Source organism: Phoca vitulina, unplaced genomic scaffold, assembly GCF_004348235.1.
Source record: "Phoca vitulina isolate PV1807 unplaced genomic scaffold, GSC_HSeal_1.0 scaffold7, whole genome shotgun sequence".
NCBI classification, from domain to species: Eukaryota; Metazoa; Chordata; class Mammalia; order Carnivora; family Phocidae; genus Phoca; species Phoca vitulina.
This window is the reverse complement of record NW_022589710.1, coordinates 19,893,994-19,917,961: the sequence shown is the minus strand read 5'-3', so window position 1 is coordinate 19,917,961 and position 23,968 is coordinate 19,893,994. Positions and strand designations below refer to the sequence as shown.

The following is a 23,968-nucleotide window of genomic DNA, read 5'->3' as shown; positions in this document are numbered from 1 at the left end:
TATTTGACAGAGAGAGACACAGCGAGAGAGGGAACACAAGCAGGGGGAGTGGGAGAGGGAGAAGCAGGCTTCCCGCGGAGCAGGGAGCCCGATGCAGGGCTCGATCCCAGGATCCTGGGATCATGACCTGAGCCGAAGGCAGACGCTTAATGACTGAGCCACCCAGGCGCCCCTCAGGTGCCCCAATTTTATATCCTTCTTTACTTTAGTCTCTATGAACTCAGGACCCTCCCTCCCACTTTTAATCTATCTTCATATGTAACTGCCATAAATTTTTAGGTTTTATATGGGACATTATCAATCACCTAGTCCCACCTTCCTAATTTTACATACAAGAAAACTTAGGCTAACAGACGTTAGGTAATTTGCTTAAGGGCAAAAAGTGATTGGGGCTAGGAACTGAACCTAGGCTCTTGACTATATCTAAAATTTCTGTGACCAATACAGCAAGGGGCAGCTGGCTGGGTCAGTTGATGGAGCATGTGACTCTTGCTCTTGGGGTTGTGAGTTCGAGCCCCACGTTGGGAACAGAGTTTACTTAAAAAAAAAAAGTTACCAATACAGTAATGTACCATCCACATCTTAATTCTTTTGACATTTTTCTCTGACTGTTCTTAACCTTCATAGAATTGTTCTTCAAGTACAGCAATCAGAAATTTATGGGATTTTCTAAGTGCAGCTATCTCATGTTTCAGGAGACAATATATTATCCATTTCGCCTCCTGTATTTTTCATGTGCACCTATTTCCTTGATTTCACCTGATTGCTTGGAAAATATATCATTTCCCCTAAGTGCATCACCTTACATTTGCCCACAATGAAGTTTTTCTGCCACTTTTCTGCCCACTCATATAGTCTTGTGCCGTTTTCATGCAGTTCATCCCTGTGACATGGCATCTCACTACCCAGAAGTATGTAGTGTCATCTGTAAATTTGGAGAATTCACTGTGCACTCCCTCAAGATCATTTACAAATTGGTTAAATAAGTCCATCTGTCCCAGTACCAATCCCTGGGGACTCCACTTGTCCATTTAGAAAAAATGCTTACTCTTTTTTAACCTTTGCTGCCTACTTTTAACCCTTATCCTAACAGATTCGGCAAATATTATTGGCAGCTATTCACCTGGTTTCTTGTGAACTGTCCTGAGCAAACTTGGCAGCAGCTGGTAATATCCGGTCAGCCATATCCTTTGTTCCAGATAAAATGCGCTCTGGTTCCATAAATCCCACAACATCTGATAAGTGCTGGGCTGTACATCTTCTTACTGCAATGTGTAAATGGCTACAAGGAAACATGATCAATTGAAACAAAGTTGATGTATGAACTATTTACCAAAGACATACCTTTAAAGTTAAATGATTAAACTATTCCTAACCCTCAACAATCATCCTTGGAAGCTAAAATGACAAATTACATTAGTTACCCATCCCCAAGAAGTTAAAAACAAAACAAAACTCATAATCACTGACATTTATTTAGTTCCAGATCTATGAATATAAGTAAAATTATGAGAATAACAGTATTATTTTCCTTGTATGCTCTGTACCTAATATGATGTTTATCACATAAGAATTATTTGTTTTTTCACTAAAATAATACTGAAGTTTGCTTGTGTTTTTCCTACATCCCAGACTGCAAACAACTGTATTTTTAGTTTAAGGACATATCAAGATTATTTCGAATATTACCTTTGTCCTCCATTGATAAGAGAAACAATTGCACGTGCAGGAGTTACATTACTGACCATAGCTCTCAGTGCTTTGTCAACATCTTCTCTTATAAATGTATTTGATTCTCCAGCCTTGTGCAACAAAACTTTTACTGTAGTATCTAGTTCTTGATCCATGTTTTTTTTCAGGTAAGTGAAAAGATCACTTAAACAGACCACAGCAGCACGAGAAACTCCAGAGCGTAAATTTTTCACCTAAAAAAAATTTCCAAAATGTACATTTTGCTGATATTCTGAAAGAAAATCAGTAATAATGACTTTGAAACCAAATTTACTATTAAAGTAACATGTTTTAATACATATTATCTTATGTCCTAAAAATTAACATTTAATAAAAATTTTTAAAAGTTGCAAAGTAAGGTATGAGCTACTTTTTTTTTTTTTTAAATAAAATCTACCCTTGATGTGGGGCTCGAACTCATGACCCTGAGATCAAGAGTTGCATGCTCTCCTGACTGAGCCAGCCAGGAGCCCCATATAGGAACTACTTGTAACTACTGATGTAACTACATCAACTTTGTTTGCCTACTTATATCATTTAGTACAGAGGTATTCTTTTTTTTTTTTTTTTTTTTTTTGAGAGAGAGAGCACAAGAGGAGAGTAGGGGCAGAAAGAAAGAGAGAAAGAGAAACTCAAATAAGCTCAACCCTCAGTGTGGAGCCCCATATGGGGCTCAATCTCACAACCCTGAGACCATGATCTGAGCCAAAATCAGGAGTTGGATGCTCAACCGACTGAGCCACCCAGACGCCCCTAGTACAGAGATATTTTTTAAAGGTCAAATTAACATGGCATATTTATTCTTTGTTATCCAAACAATCCTTAACTCAGCTGAAAAATAAGTTTACCTCTTGAACTACTGCAAAATTTGTTTCATGCAACTTTGTGTTCAATATTTCAGAATGAAAAGCAGCTAAGCACCTAATAAAATTCAGTCCTTCAATTTTCTTCTCCCTATGGGAAAAAGAAACAAATGACAAAATCACTTATTAAATGGGGCTCAACTGGAACAGGATCTCAGATGTCTTCTTTTGTTTGTATGAAATACTGCCACTGAGGAGATCTTGCTTATTTTTCCATATCATTTAGGAAATTCAAATAAAAAATATGTAAAGTTTTATTTGCTCCAATAGTTCTCTTTCATGATTCAAAAGATCTTTTAAGAGCTAAAATCACCATTGACATCACACTAAGTTCATGCTTCGTAAATAAAAAGAAATATTTCCTCCCTAGTAATAAGAATGTCATATTCTTTATAGAGAACAGAAGGGAAAGGAATGGCAAACAAAAGGTGAGGGAAGCAATACAACAAAAATGGAAGGAGAAAAGTAACTACCTTACTGGCAAATATATAATCCAACAGCAGAAAACCACCAACAGATGGTTCTGTAATTTGTATTTTTCTTTCATTATCTGACCTAATGAGCCAGAGAAGGGTAGGTGGATACTAACAAGAGAGTGGGATTCAAGTGGGATTTAGGTATAACATTTCCAACGTGATGATTTTCATCTTATAGGTTTGAAAAATGAGAGCCAAAATTAGTTTCCTTAGTAATATTGTAATATTTCCTTAGGTAATATTGATGGCAGTCATTTTTTTAAACATTTACATTCCCCGAATGAATTATGGAAAACTCAGAGAAAAGAAGAGACCTAAGAATCCAAGGTAGCAAGAGTATACCTATTTAAATAGCTGTCTGGTTCAAAATTCTCATTTTTTTGGATAAGCATAAAAAAACAATTAATTTAAATGCAGAAACAACCCAATTCTATACACACAAATAACAGAGAGTACAGTCAAGAGAGAGGGAGGCAGGAAAAGAAATTAAGAAAAAGTGGCTAAAATTTTTCCAAATTTGATTTAAACTATAAACTCTCAGATCTAAGAACAACCCCAAACAGATAAAAAAAAGCACAACACGGAACATCATAATCAAATTGCTAAGAGAGGTGTTAAAATAAAATATAAGGTCAGGTAGCAACATTAAAAATAAAGCAGTATAAGAAGATGGGGAAAAGAACACTAATATTTTAGTTAAAGTCATGAGAGAAGGCTTCTCTGAGGAGGTGACATTTGGCAAATACCTGCATGAAGAGAAAGAGAAGACACTGGAAGAATGTTTAAAGAATTAAGTACAAAGATCTTGAGGCATAAATGAGCTTAGGTGTTCAGGAAATAGCCCAATGGCTAGAGTGGGTAAGTAAGGCAGAGCATCCATCCCCCTGTAGGGGATGAGGCTACAGAAAGAGGCAAGGGACAGAAAATGAAGGACTTTGTAAGCTATAAAAAAGTTTAACAATTTTTTCCTAGTGTTCTAGGGGGCCACTGGAGGGTTTTGTGGGGAGGAATCCCATGTTCTGATTTGAGATTTAACAGTATCACTCTGGCTGTTGTATGAGGTGAGCAATCATAGAAGCATGCAAACCAGTGATGACACTACTACAGCCAGGTGTGGCTTGGACAACAGGATCAGCAGCTGAGATAAATTCTGAAAATAAAGGAACTGATGGGATATAAAGAAATGATAAAAAGTGAACACTGACTTGGTATGAACAACTAAATATCCATGGCAGAGTTATTAACTAAGATGATGAACACTGAGGTAGAAGCAGATTTGGGATTAGGAGGGGGGGGAATAAAAACTTGTTTTAAAGATTTTTACATCTATGTTCATGAGATATTTTTTATCTCAGTCTGTAGTTCTTTGTATGGTTTTGGTATCAGGGTGATACTGGCCTCAAAGAGTAAGATGGAAGTACTCCAGCCTCTTCAGTGTTCTAAGTTTGTGTAGAATTGATTTCTTCCTTAAATGTTTGGTATAATTCACTAGCAAAACCATCTGAGCCTGGAGTTTTCTTTGTGGAAGTTTTAAATACAATGTCAACGTCCTTAATACGTATTGGATTATAGAGGTTAGCTAATTTTTTGTTTTGTTTTTAGTGAGTTTTGGTAGTTTGTGTCTTTCAAAGAATTTATCCATTTCACTAAGTTGTTAAATTAGTGGGCATAAAGCTGTTTATCATATCCCTTTATTGTTTGTTTAAGAGCTATATGATTAGTAATGATGTTTATTCCCTCATTCCTGATATGGTAATTGTTTTTTTCTCTTATTTTGCTTGATCAGTCTGATCACAGGTTTATCAATTGATCTTCTCTAAGAACCTGCTTTTGCTTTCACTGATTTCCTGTACTGTTTGTTTTCTATTTTCTTGATTTCTAGTGCAATCTTTATTATTTCTTTTCTTTAATTATTTTGGGCTTCATTTGCTCTTCTGTTTGTAGTTTAAGGTGAAAGCTGAGGTCACTGATATAAAATGTTTCTTCTTCTGTAATATAGGTGTTATGGTGCTATAAATTTCCCTCTAATTTAGCTGCATCTCATAATTTTCATGTTTCATTCTTAATTTCATTAAATTCAAAATACTTTGGGGGTGCCTGGGTGGCTCAGACACATGATCTTGGCTCAGGTCTTGATCTCAGGGTCATGAGTTCAAGCCCCACATTGGGCTCCACGCTGGGCATGGAGCCTACTTAAAAAAAAAAAAAAAAGGTTAAAAAATACTTTCTAATTTCCCTTTTGATTACTTTCTTAGATCCACGAGTTGCTTCTAAGTGTGCTAGTTTCAAGACATTTGGAGATTTTCCAGGTATCTGTTCCTAACTTCTAATTTAATTCCACCATAGTCAGAGAACAAAATTTGTATAATCTGAATCCTTTTAAATTACTTATTTTATGTTCCAAAATATTTTTCTTGGCAAATGTTCCTTATGGACTCAAAAAGAATGTAAATTCTGCTATTTTAGGTGGAGTATTCTATAAATGCCAATTAGGTCAAGTTGGTCAATCATGTCATTCAAGTCTTCTATATCCTCAATGATTTTCTTTCTTCTAGTTCTATCAATTAATGAGAGATGGTTGTTGAAGTTCCAACTGTAATTGTGGATTTATTTATTTCTTCTTGCAGTTCTACCAGTTTCTGCTTAATGTATTCTGAAGCTCTGTATATGATAAATAAAATCAGGATCACTTGATGAATTGACCTTTTTATCATTATCATTATAAAATGACCCTTTTTACTCCTAATGTGAAATACAGAATTCTAAGATGGCACCCATGATTCCTGCCCCCTGGCATATACCACCTCATAATACCCTCCCCTTGAGTGTGACTATAAGGGGATATCATTTCCCTCAATCATGTTACATTATATGGCAAAAGGGATTTTGCAAGTTGTCCTACAGCTCACTGATTCTCTGTTTATGTCTTTCCTCTAGTTTCTTCAACACATGGAATAGAATTATAACTATAGCTATAATGTCCTTGTCTACTAATTCTATCATCTGTATCATTTTTGGATTGGTTTCAATAGTTGTCTTTTTTTCTTCTCATTATGGGTTGTATTTCCCTGCTGCTTTGCATGCCTGGTAATTTTTTATTGGATGTCAGTCATTATGCATTTTACCTGAGATATTTCTGTATTCCTAAATTATTTTTGACCTTTGCTCTGGGATGGAGTTAGGTTATTTGATAAGTTTGATCCTCTTAGGCCTGGCTTTATATTTTGTTGGGCAGGGCCAAACCAGTCTTTAGCCTAAGGTTTATTTTTCCACACTAAGAAGCAAAACTCTTTTGAGTTTTCTACTTGACGCCCTGTGAATTATGAGGTTTTCCACTGTGCTGATGGGAATAAGAAGTATTCAGGGACTGTTCCCTGTAACTTGATTCTAGCTCTGGCTTCAGGTAATTTATTTATATTTATGCCCTGACTAGTATTCAGCTAAATATTTGAGAAGAATCCTCTGAAGGTCTCCAGAGTTCTTTGTGAAGCTCCATCCTCTCTGGCATTCTGCCTTGCAAATTCTAGTTACCTTGGCATCCCCAAACTCCCAGCTCCATTTCCATCTCTGCTGGTATTTACATAGTTTTCCCTTCTTTGAGCTGTAACCTGGAAACTCTGCAGAAGGTTAAGCGAGGGCAATTATAGAGTTCACCTTGTTTGTTTCCTGTCTCTCAAGGATCACTAATTTTCATTGCCTACTGAGGAATATTTTGAAAACCGTTTCATATATTTTGTATGGTTTCTTTAGTTCTTTCAGATGTGTAGGCAAATCTTATGCCTGTTAACCCACCTTGGTAGGAAGTGGGAAATCAAGAGTTCTATTTTGGATATGTTAAATTTAAAATGTCTATAAGCATCAAAGTGAAAATGTCAAGCAGGCAGATGGATTATAAGTTTAGAGCTCAAGAAGATACCTAGAATCGAGACATATATTCAGTTGAATATAATCTTTTAGGAAAGGGGTTGGCAAACTATGACTCACAGACCAAATCTGACCCCATCAGAAATTTTTATAAGTAAAGTTTATTGGAACATAGCTATACCTATTTTTTTTCTTACTATCTAAGGCTGCTTTTATTTTATTTATTTTTTAAAGATTTTATGTATTTTTTGACAGAGACACAGCGAGAGAGGAAACACAAGCAGAGGGAGTGGGAGAGGGAGAACAGGCTTCCCGGGGAGCAGGAAGCCCAATGTGGGGCTCAATCCCAGGACCTGGGATCATGACCTGAGCCGAAGGCAGACACTTAATGACTGAGCCACCCAGGCGCCCCCTAAGGCTGCTTTTACACTACAACAGCAAAGTAGAGGAGTTATGATAAAGACATCTGGCCTGCAAAGCCTAAAATATTTAGTATCTGGCTCTTTACAGAAAACGATCGCCAGCCTGGATCTATGGAATAAATGTAGATAGAGAATGCCAGTGGATTGTATTCTGGATCATGCCTCAATTTTGAAGCCAAATAAAGAAAAGGAATAAGAACATACTAAAACAAGAAAAGAACCAAGAAACTAGAAGGGAGTGTTGATTGTGTCAAATACTGCTAAAAGGCTAAGATGACCACTAATAAATAACCAATGCAGATATAGCAAGATGATCACTTTCATAGTTTCAGTGATGTGGTTGTCATGGTGGGGAGGCCTGAGAGCCAATTAAAGGTTGAGAAGAGAATATGAGGTGAAAAAATAGACAATGAGTCAGCCTTTGTGAGGACTTGGCTAAAAAAGGGGAATAAAAGAAATGTGAAGATGTGCAGTTTAGGGAGGTTTTTTTTAAAAATAGGGGATATTATAGCACATTTTAATGTTGATGAATATGGTGTAACAAAGTAAAACTGAGGATGTGGAGGATGGGGATGGAGAGAGATACTGAGGAGCAAGGCAGGTAATGGGACAGTATATGCTCCAGGAGGACGGGGCTGGGAGGCTGTTGAGATATGCTAGTAACAGATAAATATTTCCAGGATTGTTATAGGATGTATTTCACAGAGAAACACTTGGAGGAATGGTGAGATTTGTATTCTAGTACCAAAAGGTTTATGTAACCCCTAATAAAGCTAAACTCTGTCATTATGGTATATATAACTGGTTGTAATACAGTGCTATTAGGACCAGAGTTCAGTTACATTAATAAGTTGAAAAAAACTCAGACTAAGAACTATAATAATCATTTCTATGACTATTTTAATAGGGAATGTTTCAAAGTTTTTAATAAAAAATATTCAGAAAACTTCTGGAACTCAGCTTAGTTTTAAGTTAAGGATGGTGAACTTACCAATCCTTGTCAGCTAAAAGCCTAAGGGCTTCTGTCAGTGCTATTTCTGGTTTGGAAAATGGCCGTAGTTCTGATGTATCCATTATTTCAGGACTGTGAGTGACAGAAGACATCCTTTCTTTATATTGTGGAATGCCTCCAGGAGATGCTTCACCTAAAACAAAAAAAACAGATTAAATAAAGCATCAGAGAACTCTGATAAAAATGATATTCTGAATACAGATTCTATGAATATTTCTTATGGAAACAAGTATTATCAGTTTAGTCTTTAATAAAATTGTAATACTCGGACACCAAAGTTATTTAAAACTTTACTTCTTATATGCAAAATTATTTAATTATATCAAATATAAATATATAGGTGGTTTTTCCAGTCATGAGTCCTATAATAAAGTCTAGTTTTAAGAGCTAAAAATCAGTAAGAAATATTATGATCCCATTTTATAAAAACATGTGGATATATACCCGTTTTACTATACAAATGACAACTGAAAATGAAGCTTCATAGCATCTGTGTAAAGAATTCTTCTTTTCTTTTTTAAGATTTTATTTCTTCTAGAGAGAGAGAGCGCATGAGCACACGCGCAGGAGGAGGAGCAGCAGGAGAGACAAGCAAACTCCATGTTCAGTGTGGAGTGTGCTGGGGGGCTGGATCTCAGGAACCAGAGATCATGACCTGAGCTGAAACCCAAGAGTCAGATACTTAACCGACTGAGCCACCCAGGAGTCCCTGTATAAAGAATTCTAGCCGAATTCCAAAAATACCAATTTTTTGCTACCCGCATAGAATTCATGGTCTATTGCAAATCCTAAGACCATGTGTGGTAATAAAAGCAATATTTTTTCCATAATCAAACATTTACCAACCATTTTCCAGATGTAAGGCATTGCCCTGGACATGAGAGAAACAAATCATTATCATTGAGTGCTCAGGGTAATGCCCTGGGGGCACTGAACAGTGCAAGATACCTATAGTGGAGGTATTAGAAAGGAAAAGATCAAAAAGATCAAATAAAATGTGTGTTGGCATTTTTTAAAAAGATTTTATTTATGTATGTATTTATTTGAGAGAGAGAGTGGGCATGTGTGCAAGCGGGGGGGGCGGGGGGGGCAGGGGGAAAGGGAGAGGGAAAGAATCTCAAGTTCAGCACAGAGCCCCATGCAGGGCTTGACCCCAGGACCCTGAGATCATGACCTGAGCCGAAATCAAGAGTAGGACACTTAACCCGACTAAGCCAACCAGGTGCCCCTGCATTGGCTTTTGTAAATGAATAAAGATTTATTATTTTTCCATGTTAAGAGATATTTTTTTAAAGATTATTTATTTATTATTTGAGGAAAGAGAGAGAGCACAGAGGGAGAGTGAAAGGGAGAAGCAGACTCCCCACTGAGCAGAGAGCCTGACATAAGGCTTGATCCCAGGACCCTGAGATCATGACCTGAGCTGAAGGCAGACACTTAACTGACTGAGCCACCCAGGCACCCAAGAGATATTTTTAAAAAGGTAATATTAAACACTACAAAATGACTATCATAAATGTATTTATCAATTTGTACTATTTGCTACTATCTATACTTCTTTCCCTACTTTTACCAGTAGCAGCCAGTATTCTTACAGCTTAGGTAAGAAGTTTTGTGGGTTTTTCTCCCCCTAGATTTTATGACATTAATAGTGAAATTATTTGAGAATGTTAGCAAATAGGGTTAAACTTCACAAATGCCTATATTTAACTGGTTCTTAGGGACATGTTTAACCAGTAATTTTACAGGTCAACATCTGTCATCAGTCATACTCAGCAATTATTAGTTTTGAGAATACAGCATTTTAAAAAGTTTTCTAAGCTTCTTGCATTATAAAAGAAATGCAAACTAGGAACAGTCTAACAGTCATCTACTTCAAATCTCTTTTACTTTTATCTTTGAGAGATGTTAAGTATGGTGTCCAAGATCACATTTATATATTTATTTTTTCTGTACTTCTGGGTTTTTTGTTGATACCCTAGACTTCAGACCCAACATAAATTTTAAAATGTTTATGATAGTTATTTTTTAGTAACATTAAAGAATAATGAACAAAAATAATAAGCAATAATTCTTAATGTTTATTACAGTTCATGAGATTTTTTTACTTCAATCTCTGATTTTTCCAAGTTGCTACTATACCTAAGACCTATTTAATACTTTTATTTATTTTTTATTTATTTTTAACTTTTTTAAATAAGTGAGTATGACACTGGTGAACTTTTATTTTTTTCCATTCGTTCATTTATTTTTTTAACTTTTTATTTATTTTTTTTTTTAAAGATTTTATTTATTTATTTGAGAGAGAGAATGAGAGACAGAGAGCATGAGAGGGAGGAGGGTCAGAGGGAGAAGCAGACTCCCTGCCGAGCAGGGAGCCCGATGCGGGACTCGATCCAGGGACTCCAGGATCATGACCTGAGCCGAAGGCAGTCGCTTAACCAACTGAGCCACCCAGGCGCCCTATTTTTTTAACTTTTTAAAATATTTTCTTTTTATTTTTTTTTCCCGCATTTGGTAAACTTTATGTGGAATATTAAACGTTCCCAAGATATGTAAAATTTTTTTCGAATATCAAGCAGTTTGTTTTTATATTTTATTTTTAATTTTATTATTTTGTAATTATTATTATTTTTATTATGTTCTATTAGCCAGCATATAGTACATCATTAGTTTTCGATGTAGTGATCAACAATTCATCAGTTGCATATAACACCTAGTGCTCATCACCACACGTGCCCTCCTTAATCCCCATCACTTGGTTACTCCATCCCCCACCCCCCTCCCTTCTGTAACCCTCAGTTTGGTTCCAGAGTCTAGAGTCTCTCATGCTTTGTCTCCCTCTCTGATTTCTTACCATTCAGTTTTCCCTCCCTTGCCCTGTGGTCCTCCATGCTATTCCTTATGTTCCACATATGAGTGAAACCATATAATTGTCTTTCTCCTCTTATTTCACTTAGCATGATGCCCCTCAAGTTCCATCCATGTCGATGCAAATGGTGGCTATTCATCCTTTCTGATGGCTGAGAAATATTCGATTGTATATATGAACATCTTCTTTATCCATTCATCTGTTGAAGGGCATCTTGGCTCCTTCCAGTTTGGCTGTCGTGGACATTGCTGCTCTGAACATTGGGGTGCATGTGCCCCTTCTTTTCCCCAGGTCTGTATCTTTGGGGTAAATACCCAGTAGTGCAATTGCTGGGTCATAGGGTAGCTCTATTTTTAATGTCTTGATGAACCTCCATACTGTTTTCCAGAGTGGCTGTACCAGCTTGCGTTCCTACCAACAGTGTAAGAGGGTTCCCCTTTCTCCACATCCTCATCAACACTTGTTGTTTCCTGTCTTATTAATTTTTGCCATTCTAACTGGTTTAAGGTGGTATCTCATTGTGGTTTTGATTTGTATTTCCCTAATGCTGAGTGATGTTGAACATTTTTTCATGTGTCTGTTAGCCATTTGTATGTCTTCTTTGGAAAAATATCTATTCATGTCTTCTGCCCATTTACTGACTGGATTATTTGTTTTTTTGTGTTGAGTGTGAGTTGTTTATAGATCTTGGATACCAGTCCTTTATCTGTAATGTCATTTGCAAATATCTTCTCCCATTCTGTGGGCTACCTCTTAGTTTTGTTGACTGTTTCCTTTGCTGTGCAAAAGGTTTTTATCTTGATTAAGTCCCAAAAGTTCGTTTTTGCTTTTGTTTCCCTTGCCTTTAGAGACATATCTTGAAAGAGGTCGCTGTGGCCAATGTCGGAACAGGTTCCTGCCTATGTTCTCCTCTAGGATTTTGATGGATTCCTGTCTCACGTGAGGTCTTTCATCCATTTTGAGTTTATCTTTGTCTATGGTGTAAGAGAATGGTCCAATTTCATTCTTCTGCATGTGGCTGTCCAATTTTTCCAGCACCATTTATTGAAGAGACTGTCTTTTTCCATTGGATATTCTTTCCTGATTTGTTGAAGATTAGTTGACAATAGAGTTGAGGGTCCATTTCTGGGATCTCTATTCTGTTCCACTGATCTATGTATCTGTTTCTGTTCCAATACCATGCTGTCCTGATGATCACAGCTTTGTAATAGAGCTTGAAGTCAGGCATTGTGATGCCCCCAGCTTTGGTTTTCTTTTTCAACGATCCCTTGGCAATCTGGGGGCTTTTCTGGTTCCATACAAATTTTAGGATTCTTTGTTCCAGCTCTGTGAAAAATGTCGATGGTATTTTGACAGGGATTGCCCTGAAAGTGTAGATTGGTCTGGGCAGCATAGACATTTTCACAATGTTTATTCTTCCAATCCATGAGCATGGAATGTTTTTCCATCTCTTTGTGTTTTCCTCCATTTCTTTCATAAGTGTTCTGTAGTTTCTAGAGTATAGATCCTTTACCTCTTTGGTTAGGTTTATTCCTAGGTATTTTATGGTTTTTGGTGCTATTGTAGATGGAATCAATTCCTTAATTTCTCTTTCTTCAGTTACATTGTTAGTGTATAGAAATGCAACTGATTTCTGTGCACTGATTTTGTATCCTGCCACATTGATGAATTGCTGTATGAGTTCTAGCAATTTTGGGGTGGAGTCTTTTGGGTTTTCCACATAGATTATCATGTCATCTGTAAAGAGAGAGAATTTGACTTCTTCTTTGCCAGTTTGAATGCCTTTTATTTCTTTTTGTTGTCTGTTACTGAGACAAGGACTTCTAGTACTATGTTGAACACCAAGTGGTGAGAGTGGGCATTCCTGTTATGTTCCTGACCTTAAGATAAAAGCTTTCAGTTTTTCCCCATTGAGAATGATATTCACTGTGGGATTTTCATAGATGGCTTTTATGATATTGAGGTATGTTCCCTCTATCCCTATATTCTGAAGAGTTTTAATCAGGAAAGGATGCTGTATTTTGTCAAGTGATTTTTCTGGGACTATTGAGGATTATATGGTTCTTGTCCTTTCTTTTATTTATGTAGTGTATCACATTGATTTGCCAATGTTGAACCCTTGTATCCCAGGAATAAACCCCACCTGGTCATGTGGATAATCCTCTTAACGTACTGTTGGATCCTAGCCAATAGGCTAGTTGAGTATTTTGGCATCCATGCTCATCAGGGATATTGGTCTGTAATTCTTCTTTTTGGTGGGGTCTTTGTCTGGTTTTGGGATCAGGGTAACGCTGGCCTCAGAGAACGAGTTCGGAACTTTTCCTTCCATTTCTATTTTTTTGGACTGCTTCAGTAGAATAGGTATGATTTCTTCTTTATATGTTTGGTAGAATTCCTCTGGGAAGCCATCTGGCCCTAGACTCTTGTTTTTTGGGGAGGTTTTTGATTACCGCTTCAATTTCGTTACTGGTTATTAGTCTATTCAGATTGTCTCTTTCTTCCTGTTTCAGTCTTGGTAAGTTTCCAGGAAGGCATCCATTTCTTCCAGGTTCCTTAATTTGTTGGCATATAGTTGCTGGTAATAATGTCTAGTAATTGTTCTATTTCCTCAGTGTTAGTCATGATCTCTTCCCTTCCATTCATGATTTTATCGATCTGGGTCCTTTCCCTTTTCTTTTGGATAAGTCTGGCCAGAGGTTTATCGATCTTATTAATTCTTTCAAAGAACCAGCTTCTAGTTTCATTGATCTGTTCTACTGTTCTTTTGGTTTCTATTTCATTGACTTCTGCTCTAACCTTTATTATTTCTCTTCTCCTGCTTGGTTTAGGTTTTATTTGCTGTTCTTTCTCCAACTCCTTTAGGTGTAAGGTTGGCTTGTGCATTTGGGATTTTTCTACTTGTTTGAGAGAGGCTTGGATGGCTATGTATTTCCCCCTTAGGACAGACTTTGCAGTATCCCATAGGTTTTGGACCGATGTGTTTTCATTTTCATTTGTGTCCATGAAGTTTTAAAATTCTTCTTTAATTTCCTGGTTGACCCAATCATTATTTAGCAGTATGCTCTTTAACTTCCAAGTGTTTGAATTCCTTCCAAATTTTTTCTTGTGATTGAGTTCCAGTTTCAAAGTACTCTGGTCTGATAACATGCAGGGAATAATCTCAGTCTTTTGATACGGGTTGAGACCTGATTTGTGATGCAGTATGTCGTCTATTCTGGAAAATGTTCCATGTGCACTTGAGAAGAATGAGTATTCTGTTGTTTTAAGGTGGAATGTTCTATATATATCTACGAAGTCCATCTGGCCCAATGTGTCATTCAAAGCTCATTTCTTTATCTTCTGCTTAGATGATCTGTCCATTGCTGAGAGTGGAGTGTTAAGGTCTCCTACTATTAATGTATTATTATCAATACGATTCTTTATTTTGGTTAATAGTTGGTTTATGTAGTTGGCTGCTCCCATGTTGGGGATATAGATATTTACAATTGTTAGATTTTCTTGTTGGATAGACCCTTTAAGTATGATACAGTGTCCCTCTACATCTCTTATTACAGTCTTTGGTTTAAAATCTAGTTTGTCTGATATGAGAATTGTTACCCCAGCTTTCTTTTGAGGTCCATTGGCATGATAAATGGTTCTCCATCCCCTCACTTTCAATCTGGAGGTGTCTTTAGGTCCAAAATGAGTCTCTTGTAGACAGCATGTGGATGGGTCCTGTCTTTTTATCCAATCTGAAACCCTATGCCTTTTCATGGGAGCACTGAGGTCATTCACGTTGAGAGTAACTATTGAAAGATATGAATTTAATGCCATCATATTGCCCGTAAAGTCTCTGTTTGTATAGATTGTCTCTGTAAGTTTCTGGTCTATATTACTCTTGGGGTCTTTCTTCTTTTACAGAATTCCCCTTAATTATTTCTTGCAGGGCTGGCTTGGTGGTCACATATTCTTTCCCTTTCTGCCAGTCCTGGAAGCTCTTTATCTCTCCATCTGTTCTGAATGACAGCCTTGCTGGATAAAGTATTCTTGGCTGAATGTTCTTCTCATTTAGTACCCTGAAAATGTCTTGCCAGACCTTTCTGGCTTGCCAGGTCTCTGTGGATAGGTCTGATGTTATTCTGATGTCCCTGCCTCTGTACGTAAGAAATCTCTTCCCCCAGCTGCTCTCAGGATAGCTTCTTTGGCTCTAAGATTTGCAAGTTTCACTAGTATATGCCAGAGTGTTGGTCTATTTTTATTGATCTTGGGAGGGGTCCTCTCTGCCTCTTGGACACGAATGCTGGTTTCCTTCCCCAGATTAGGGAAGTTCTCAGCTGTGATATGCTCAAATATACCTTCTAGTCCTCCCTCTCTCTCCACCCCCTCAGGAATCCCAATAATTCTGACATTGGAACGTTTCATGGTGTCATTGATCTAAGTCTGTTCTCATGGGCTTCTAGATGCCTATCCCTATCCTCCTCAGCTTCCTTCCTATCAGCTTATCTTCTAGATCATTAATTTGTTCTTCTGCCTCATATACCCTGGCTGTTAGAGTTTCCAGTTTAGACTGCATTGCATTCAAAGCATTTTTAAGTTCAGCCTGATTAGATCTCATTTCTGCCCTTAGAGATTCTATATTGTTGCTAATGCTTTTCTCAAGCCTAGCTATTGATTTCATAAGTACTACCCTGAAGTCTTTCTCTGACATCTTGCTTATATCCATATCCATTAGATCTGTGGCAGAGGATATTGTCTCTGGTTCTTTCCTTTGTTGGGAGTTCCTCCTCCTAGTCATTCTGTTGAGGAATGGGTGAGGGAATGTACCGAGTCCAAAATATCAACCACAACCCAAGCAAAATGTATCTACAAAAAAATCCAAAGTGGTTGAAAGCTACTACAGATACTCCATCAAAGCCAAGATGATCCAAAACATTAAAAAAGAAAGAAAAAAGGAAAAAAAAAGGGGGGGGGGAGGGCAGGGAGAGAGATTGTAATCTCTCAGAGTGGACACAGAAGGGTGTTCTGCCTGTTCCTGCTTGATTTTTGGTCTCTGTGTTAGAAGAAACTATATCTCAAAATTGCAAAGAAATCAGAACTTACATATATATAGCAAGATAAAATTGAAGAGAGTGAAAAACAGGCTATAATGGGGTATAAATCTATAAAACATATATGTGAAAAAGAAAATAAAAGTTAAGAAACGACTTAAAAACATAGGCTGGGAAATACAAATCTATTTGAAACAGGAGCAGGGTTTAAAAAAAAAAAAGAATAAGAAAAGAAACTAACAAAGAAATTTAAGATTTTAGCCTGAAGTATCAGCGAGTCGTGGTGGAACACCTTGAGCTCCCAAATTATTTTCCCCTGGCACTGGAGTTTTAGAGTCCTATGGGAAATAAGCTTAAACTTATTCCCCTGTTTTTCCAGTCTGTCTTCTGGGAGAGGGGCCTGTTGCCCTGCTGCTCGGCTTCTCAGGCCTCTTTGCCTGGGTGGAGTTGCCTCACCCCTTGTCAGGGAGATGGGCTTAATGTGAGCAGGCTGGCTGAGCCACTTTTGTTCCTTGGCATCTTTCCGCTTCTCTTTAGAGTGACAGAGCAAACATGGCTTTGCAGGAATCTCTGGCCCAGAGCAGTAATGTCACAGCCCACCCCACTCAACAGATCCTCCAGGTCAATCTGTCTCCCTCTCTGCACACACCAAACTCCACAGACTTGTGCATCTTCTGGGGGAGGGGCCTGTTGCATTGATTCTCAAAGGTCTTCTCCATGTGGAATTGCTCCATCCTTGCTTGGGGCCAGGCTACGTAATCTGCTCTGGTTTGCTCTATGTGGCTTTTGTTCCCTGAAGGCTTTCTGCACAGCTTTTGAGGATGAGAATGAAAATGGTGGCCTCCCAATCTCCAGCCCTGGAGCCAAAAGCTCGGGGCCCCACTCCTCTGTGAGCCCTCAGAGAAAAGAAGTCAATCACTCTTGTCTCCCAGCTCTCCAGCCGCACTCCGTGCTCACCCAACCTGTGACCAAGCGTTTCTATGTAAGGCACACGGCCCCATTTGGAGTCTCCAAACCCAGCAGACTCTTGGGGCACGCTCCCACGCCACTCCTCCCGGGGAAAAAAGAGGGCTCTCCCTGGTTCTGCTGCTTGTTGGGCCCCTGCTCAAAGAGCAGTGGCCCGACTGTGGCTCAAATCACAGTTTATGGAAACCCTGAGCTGAAAGCCCACTCCTGGGCTCACTGATTACAGTTGGCTTACCTGCTCCGATACATGGGAGCTCTGCCACACTCAGGCTGGTCTTCCTGTGACCCCGAGGATCCTGAGACCACACTGTCCCAGTGAGGATTCCACCTCCCACTTAGGGGCCTGAGTCCTATTTAATATTTTTAAAAACAGCACAGGAAACTGGAAGCCACTCTTGGCCAGGTATAGAACCTAGTAAGTACTGAATGGCAGGCTGAATAAGTGATAAATACAATGATTTTTAAAAATCATGATCTAATATAAACCAACTTCACAGTCTCATTTAACCCCAGGTATAAAATGGGATACCACTCCTTAGTGAAACAGGAATATTTGCAGGGAGCACGGAGGAGACCTTTGAGATAATTTGGATATTTATAGGGGCAGAAAACTGAGGCCTATTTGCAGGTCAGAAAGTTAATTAAAAGGCAGGCCTGATAATTATGAAGCCAGGTCTGTCTACTGACTCCTACTAGCTTAGTGCTCTTTTCATCACAAATGCACTGAACCATATGTGGTCTCTTGAGCTTAACCAGCATTTGTGACATTATTCTTTACATTTAAACAAGTTACTTACCTGAATCTGAAAACACTAAAGATGGTGGTGACCTTTTTAAACAGGTCCCTCCTTTCAATTGAGGGCTGAAGGCAATATTTTCTAAAGAGGAACTCTCATTTTTTGATATTCCCACCTCATCTCCAAAAATATTTAAGTCTAGAAGGGAGAAAAACAATCAATCAACTTCCTTCTTTATGAGAAATAATTAATATTTATTATAAAAAAGCTACTGGGTCTTGCAAATTTCAATGTTATGGTTCAACATATTCCATTATTAGCCCTCAGTTAAACCACAGGTACACTAGCTTTAGAATAGTATCAGTTAAATAACACACCAAAAGTTAAATTCCACCTACTTTCAGATGTCATCTTCTCAGTTCCTGTATGTTTCATTCGCTCCCAGGAATTCTGTTCCTTCTTTTCACAATCTTTAATGTCAAAAAGTTCTTTTTCCTCTTTTCTCTTTTGTCTCATCTTGTCATAAGTAGATTTTGAAATAGAAACTTTAATCTGAATGAAAAAGTGGAAAATATCTGAAAGTATTCAGGGAGTTCGATATTTAAAATAACTATCTTCATCTCAGACAACTATATATAGACATTAAGTGTCTACAGATAAAAAAATAAACTACATTTTTTAGTTCTTATTTCAGGAATTCTAAAATTGACTAGAATTACATGGTGCTAATATCATAACTAAATTTGTGCCTAAGGATACCAGTCTCTTACTCGAGTGTCCTAGAAAATTGCTGAATATGTAAACACACACACACACACACACACATATATATATATATAAGGTACATGTATAGTATAAAGTACACTAGATACTTTATACCAGAATGAGAATATATTTGCTGGAAAGAAGAATAACCCATTATTTAAATGATTAAGGAGCAGAAATTTCAATTATCCTGAGATTTTAAAAATTTTAATCAAAACACCTTCACCACCCCAAATCCGATGAACACAACACAATGATGTAATATAGGCTTGAGTTTATCCTAATAATCAGCAAATAATCTTACATCCTTTTCATTCTCAACATCAACATATGATGGAATATTTTGCTGGACCGCTCTTCCATAAATTCCTGATGGTGGTTCAATGCTTTGTTTAATTGAAAATGTATCTCCATTTTCCACAGAAGATATCACTGATTGGCTGCAGGCTGCTGGTGCTGAATTTGGACTTCCAAATACACCTGAAATTAACCCACCATCAAATTGCAGTTCAGTATTTACGTGATGTCACTCTAATAACAAAGTTAAAGACAAGCTCTTGACTTTAAGAAATAAACAATATAGTTCATAAGAAAAACATGTTAAATAATAATAAATATAAAAATAAATAACCCTAACAGGACAATCATATAGGAGGTTATCACTAGACGTTTCACAATATTAAATGAGAACTGCAAATTGTAATAATGAGTTTAAATGAAGGAAAGGTTGGTATGAGCTGGGTGTTTAAGATGATTTCAAGAAGCAAGAATTTGAGCTGAGATTGGAAGACACAATGAATTTGGACAGATAAGTGAAGAAGGAGGGGAGGGCATCCTATAAGATGGTAATGCTTAGAAGCAGAGCTGAACAAGTATAAAGTGTGTATGTGAAATGAATAACTCAGTTTGGTTGGGCACAAGGCAAACAGAGGAATAACAGAAACTAAGTTTGCAAGGGTAGGCTGGAGCCAATCTGAGAAGGGCCTCAGATTAACTTAATTGGACTCTACCAAGCAAACAATTAGGAAAGCTTTCCAAGCATTTCATCCTATTTCACTATATTTACCAAAAAGAAGATGTGCACCTTCAATGTCTATCATGACATTCTACTTTTTCGATTAAAAAAGAAACTAATTGAGATGGGTTAATTAACTTGATGGGAGAATCCTTTCACAATGTATATGGATATCAAATAATCACTTTAATACCTTACAATTTTATTTGTCAATTACACTTCAATAAAGTTGAAAAGAAAAAAGAGTTTTAAAGAATATTTGCAAATATATTGTTCAAAGGTCCTCTAGTCCCCCAAAATATATAACAGGTGTTAATTCTGATTTGTCTAGACTCTGTATGGAAAATAATGAAATTATATTAAATACTAAGCTGATAAATTATAAATAAGGACTATTATTTGAACTATGATAAAACTGTCTTAGCTATCCTAAAAGTGTCTTAGAAGTATCTAAGCTGCAGCTGTTACATAATACATCTCTCTGAAAATTACTGACATGAATTTACTTAGTTTTGTTAGAAGACAGAAATGTAAAATTAAGTACTCACTTCTAATTCTTTCAATTTAATAATTTTTTAAAAAGAAAGTTCTAATAAAAAAAGTTCTAATCAACACTTGAATCACACTCTTCTCTGTTCTTTAATGATATCCTTTGCTTACATGTGGAGAACACATACAATTAACAAGCTAAATAACTTGGAAATACCTTTTCCAACAACAACCACTGAGTCTTCTGGTAAGGTATTTGTGGATGTGAAGTCAAAACTGGGAATTTGCTGTAAATTTGATGATGACCCTATAAATGCTAAAGAAACAAACAAACAAAAAACACCTCACATTTTAATATTGTTTTTATATAGTATTTTAGGATATTGTAACATGGTCCTTTAAAACAGAAATTTTACTTCATACATTGATTTTATAATTTATTTATTCACACTTATTTATTAATTCAATAAATTTTGAAATTAGAGTACCTCATCTGGACTAGGAAGTAGAGAGAAAAGAAACCTTCCTTTACCTAAGGAGTTTATACATGTCAGAGTTAAGATTGGGAAAGATATACAAGAAAATAAGCACAGCATGATAATTGAGCAACAAAAGGGTAACCATGAAGGAAAGCCTCTGACTCCTGAAAATAGACTAAGTCAATCTCACAGCAATCTGAAACTTTCTAGGTTAACTTTCACCTCAGTTTGTGATTATTTAATTATTCTCTTACTACTAGACTATAAACTCTATGGAGATAGGACCCATATCTGGTTTTGATTATCATTCTTTTCCAGAGCCTCTTAGTAGGGCAGATAGTAGGTATTCAATAAATATATGTTAGACGAATGTTACAAGGCAAAAAAAAAATGGAAAGCAAAATATAATTAATTTGGGGCCAACGAATAGAAACCTCAAGTAAACTCAAAAGATGTTAAGTGACAAAGGAAAGCAAATCTCAGTAAATGGAACAATTTGTTCAACATCCGTCCATAAACATAAAATGTATACATAGTCTGTCAAGAGATAACTGAATAATTAGACAAATCTGAGGAAATACATAAAGAACATGTTATCTTTAAGTAGTTTAACTTCATTTATCAGAGAAGCTGATCATTTTTAATGTTACTTTTACTTTTTACACTACATTTTCTTGTAAACAAAATACTGAAAGAAATATTGCTCATTGAGTCTCAATTGTAAAATATAAAGAAAAAATAGGCTTAAAAGACTCTTAACACATAAGCTACTCTTACATAACCTTTTTGTTACTTCTGTCTCATTCATCCAAATAGTGAAAGAGAAAATACTAACTCATAAAAGCTAGTTTGCTAAAACTCTAAGCATCCATCACTAATCACTTTCTCAAGTCATTAATTGGGGCTCTACATTAGTATGCTAGAAAATGGGTAGGTTCAAAGGAACAATTAGCAGAGGAGTAGAATGGGAAGAAGTGGTTCTGAAAGCTAATCCTAAAACCGTCTGAAGTTTCTTGCAAAATGAATCCATTCACATATGCCACCTATTGCCAATATTTCTTTTGGAAGTTGTTTTATTCTCTTCAGCACTGTACTCAAAATTCATTTTAATCTGATTATTTGAGGATGCAATGTTTGATTGACTGTATCCAAGGCTACACTGTTAGTCTGGGTTGGCTCATCACCACTCCATTCATTTAACATGTGGCATCGGACACCATTACATGCAAAGCCTAACAGGAATATAAAGATGACAATATCTTTACTTTTAAATAATTTATACTACTCCAGGCCAGTTAAGTGGGGAAAACTTTCTAAAGAAATGGATTTTAAGCCAGTATTCAAAAAGCAGACATGATGTGAACACATCAGGATCAGAAACAGACATCTAGGACAACTGTACATGCCAACTAAGAAAACTTCTAGTACTAAGAATGCCAGAGCATGGGGGAATGAAAAGAGAAGTAAGAGATAATGCAATAAGTTCAGCTGAGGAAGATTATTAAGGGTCTTAAAAATTTTGCTGCAGAGCACAAAATTTATTCTGTGGGAAATAGGGAACCACTCAAGGTTTTGAGTATGGAAGAGATGGTAACTATACTTCAAAAAGATAATTCTGGAAGGGTAAGCAGCCTGGAGTAAAAATGGATAAAATAAGAGGCAAGATGTCTTATTCAGAAGGCTATTGCAATTATCCAGGGAAGAGGTAATGAAGGCCCAGATTAAACAGTACTGGTAGGATGGTCACTGCCTGAACTTGGAGGGTAAAGAGAAGTAGACAAAGATGACTCTAAAGTTTTAAGTCCCCATAACTGGAAAAATGGTAATGCTACTAATAAAAATGAAAACAAAGTGAGAAGAACAGGTCTGGAAAGGAGGGTAAGTTTGGTTTTTGAACATGTTTATTCTCGTTGACCAGACAGATACAGTAGGTGTTTGGTTTAGAGTTGGAAGTGTGTGTGAGAAGTAATTTTCTGGAGTAGAAATAACTGCTGCTCAAAAGATATAAATATTTCTATGATTCTGCTGTCCAAAAAGGGTGCCACTAGTAGTGAATGAATATATTCAGCAATTATTTCAAAGCAATTTAAAAAAAAGAAAATTAAAAAATTATATGTTAGGGTATGAGTTACTTTTAGGAAGAAAAGTATTTTTGTATTGATTATCTTTACATGAGAAATAAAATATGTAAGTATATAGGAAAAAACCCTGTCATTCTCTTTTGTAAAAACAATGAGAGAGAAGAAACCTTCCACGGGGCACCTGGGTGACTCAGTCATTAAGCGTCTGCCTTTGGCTCAGGTCATGATCCCAGGGTCCTGGGATCAAACCCCGCATCGGGCTCCCTGCTCGGCGGGAAGCCTGCTTCTCCCTCTCCCACTCCCCCTGCTTGTGTTCCCTCTCTCACTGTGTCTCTGTCAAATAAATAAATAAAATCTTTAAAAAAAAAAAAAGAAAAGAAACCTTCCACAAAGAACAGATATTGAATTACATCATGGATGAAATTTTTTTTAAAATTTACAAAAAAAAAAGAAAAAACATTCCAAGCAACTTCCCTTTATTTCCACAAAAAAATACACATGTCCTAAAATGCCTGACTGCCTACACACACACACACACGACTTCAGATGATCAGAAATAACAAAAGTTGACCTATTACAATCATGGTTGCTACAAATAAAAAATGACACCTCCTTACAGTTACTAGTAGATTAAATATTTAAATACAGTTGCTTCTAATTATTATATTTAAATATTTATATACTTTAAAATAACTTCCTCTTTACCCTAAAGGAAATTTTTAAAAATGTAGCTATAATAGGTTCTCTGAAAAAATGAACAGAGCAGTCACAGAGGAGCTACTTGCTACACTAAATTTAAAGAAAAAAAAGGATGTAAATTATTAATAATGGTTAGTGATAACAAAGAAGCCTTCCCAGGTTCTACCACAGGAAACCTATATTCCTGTTTCCACAGTTTTATTCCATGGTTACAACCTAAGTAGGCATCTGGGATTTATTTATTCACATGATTTCTCTACCCCATTTTAGTGGTAAAATGTCTTGTAACACGTGTGTGTGTGTGTGTGTGTGTGTGTGTGTGTGTGTAATCTTGGCGGAGGGCGACGTCACCAGAGATTCCTTAGTTTTTTTTTTGTTTTTTTTTTAAAGATTTTATTTATCTTTTTGAGAGAGAGAATGAGACAGAGAGAGAGAGCATGAGAGGGGGGAGGATCAGAGGGAGAAGCAGA

The 23,968-nt window shown here is 36.7% G+C and overlaps 1 protein-coding gene across 1 annotated transcript in view; it reads right to left on the bottom strand.

The window, feature by feature from the left end:
- TOGARAM1 (TOG array regulator of axonemal microtubules 1) overlaps window positions 1-23,968 on the bottom strand; it is a 79,188-nt gene that overhangs the window by 16,537 nt on the left and 38,683 nt on the right. The window contains exons 9-16 of the mRNA XM_032405014.1: window positions 20,457-20,555; window positions 19,040-19,215; window positions 18,369-18,522; window positions 18,031-18,168; window positions 8,348-8,501; window positions 2,580-2,685; window positions 1,690-1,925; window positions 1,124-1,282 (exon numbers count right to left, since the gene is read on the bottom strand). Of these exons, the coding sequence (XP_032260905.1) occupies window positions 1,124-1,282; window positions 1,690-1,925; window positions 2,580-2,685; window positions 8,348-8,501; window positions 18,031-18,168; window positions 18,369-18,522; window positions 19,040-19,215; window positions 20,457-20,555 (1,222 nt within the window). The remainder of the gene's footprint in view (window positions 1-1,123; window positions 1,283-1,689; window positions 1,926-2,579; window positions 2,686-8,347; window positions 8,502-18,030; window positions 18,169-18,368; window positions 18,523-19,039; window positions 19,216-20,456; window positions 20,556-23,968) is intronic.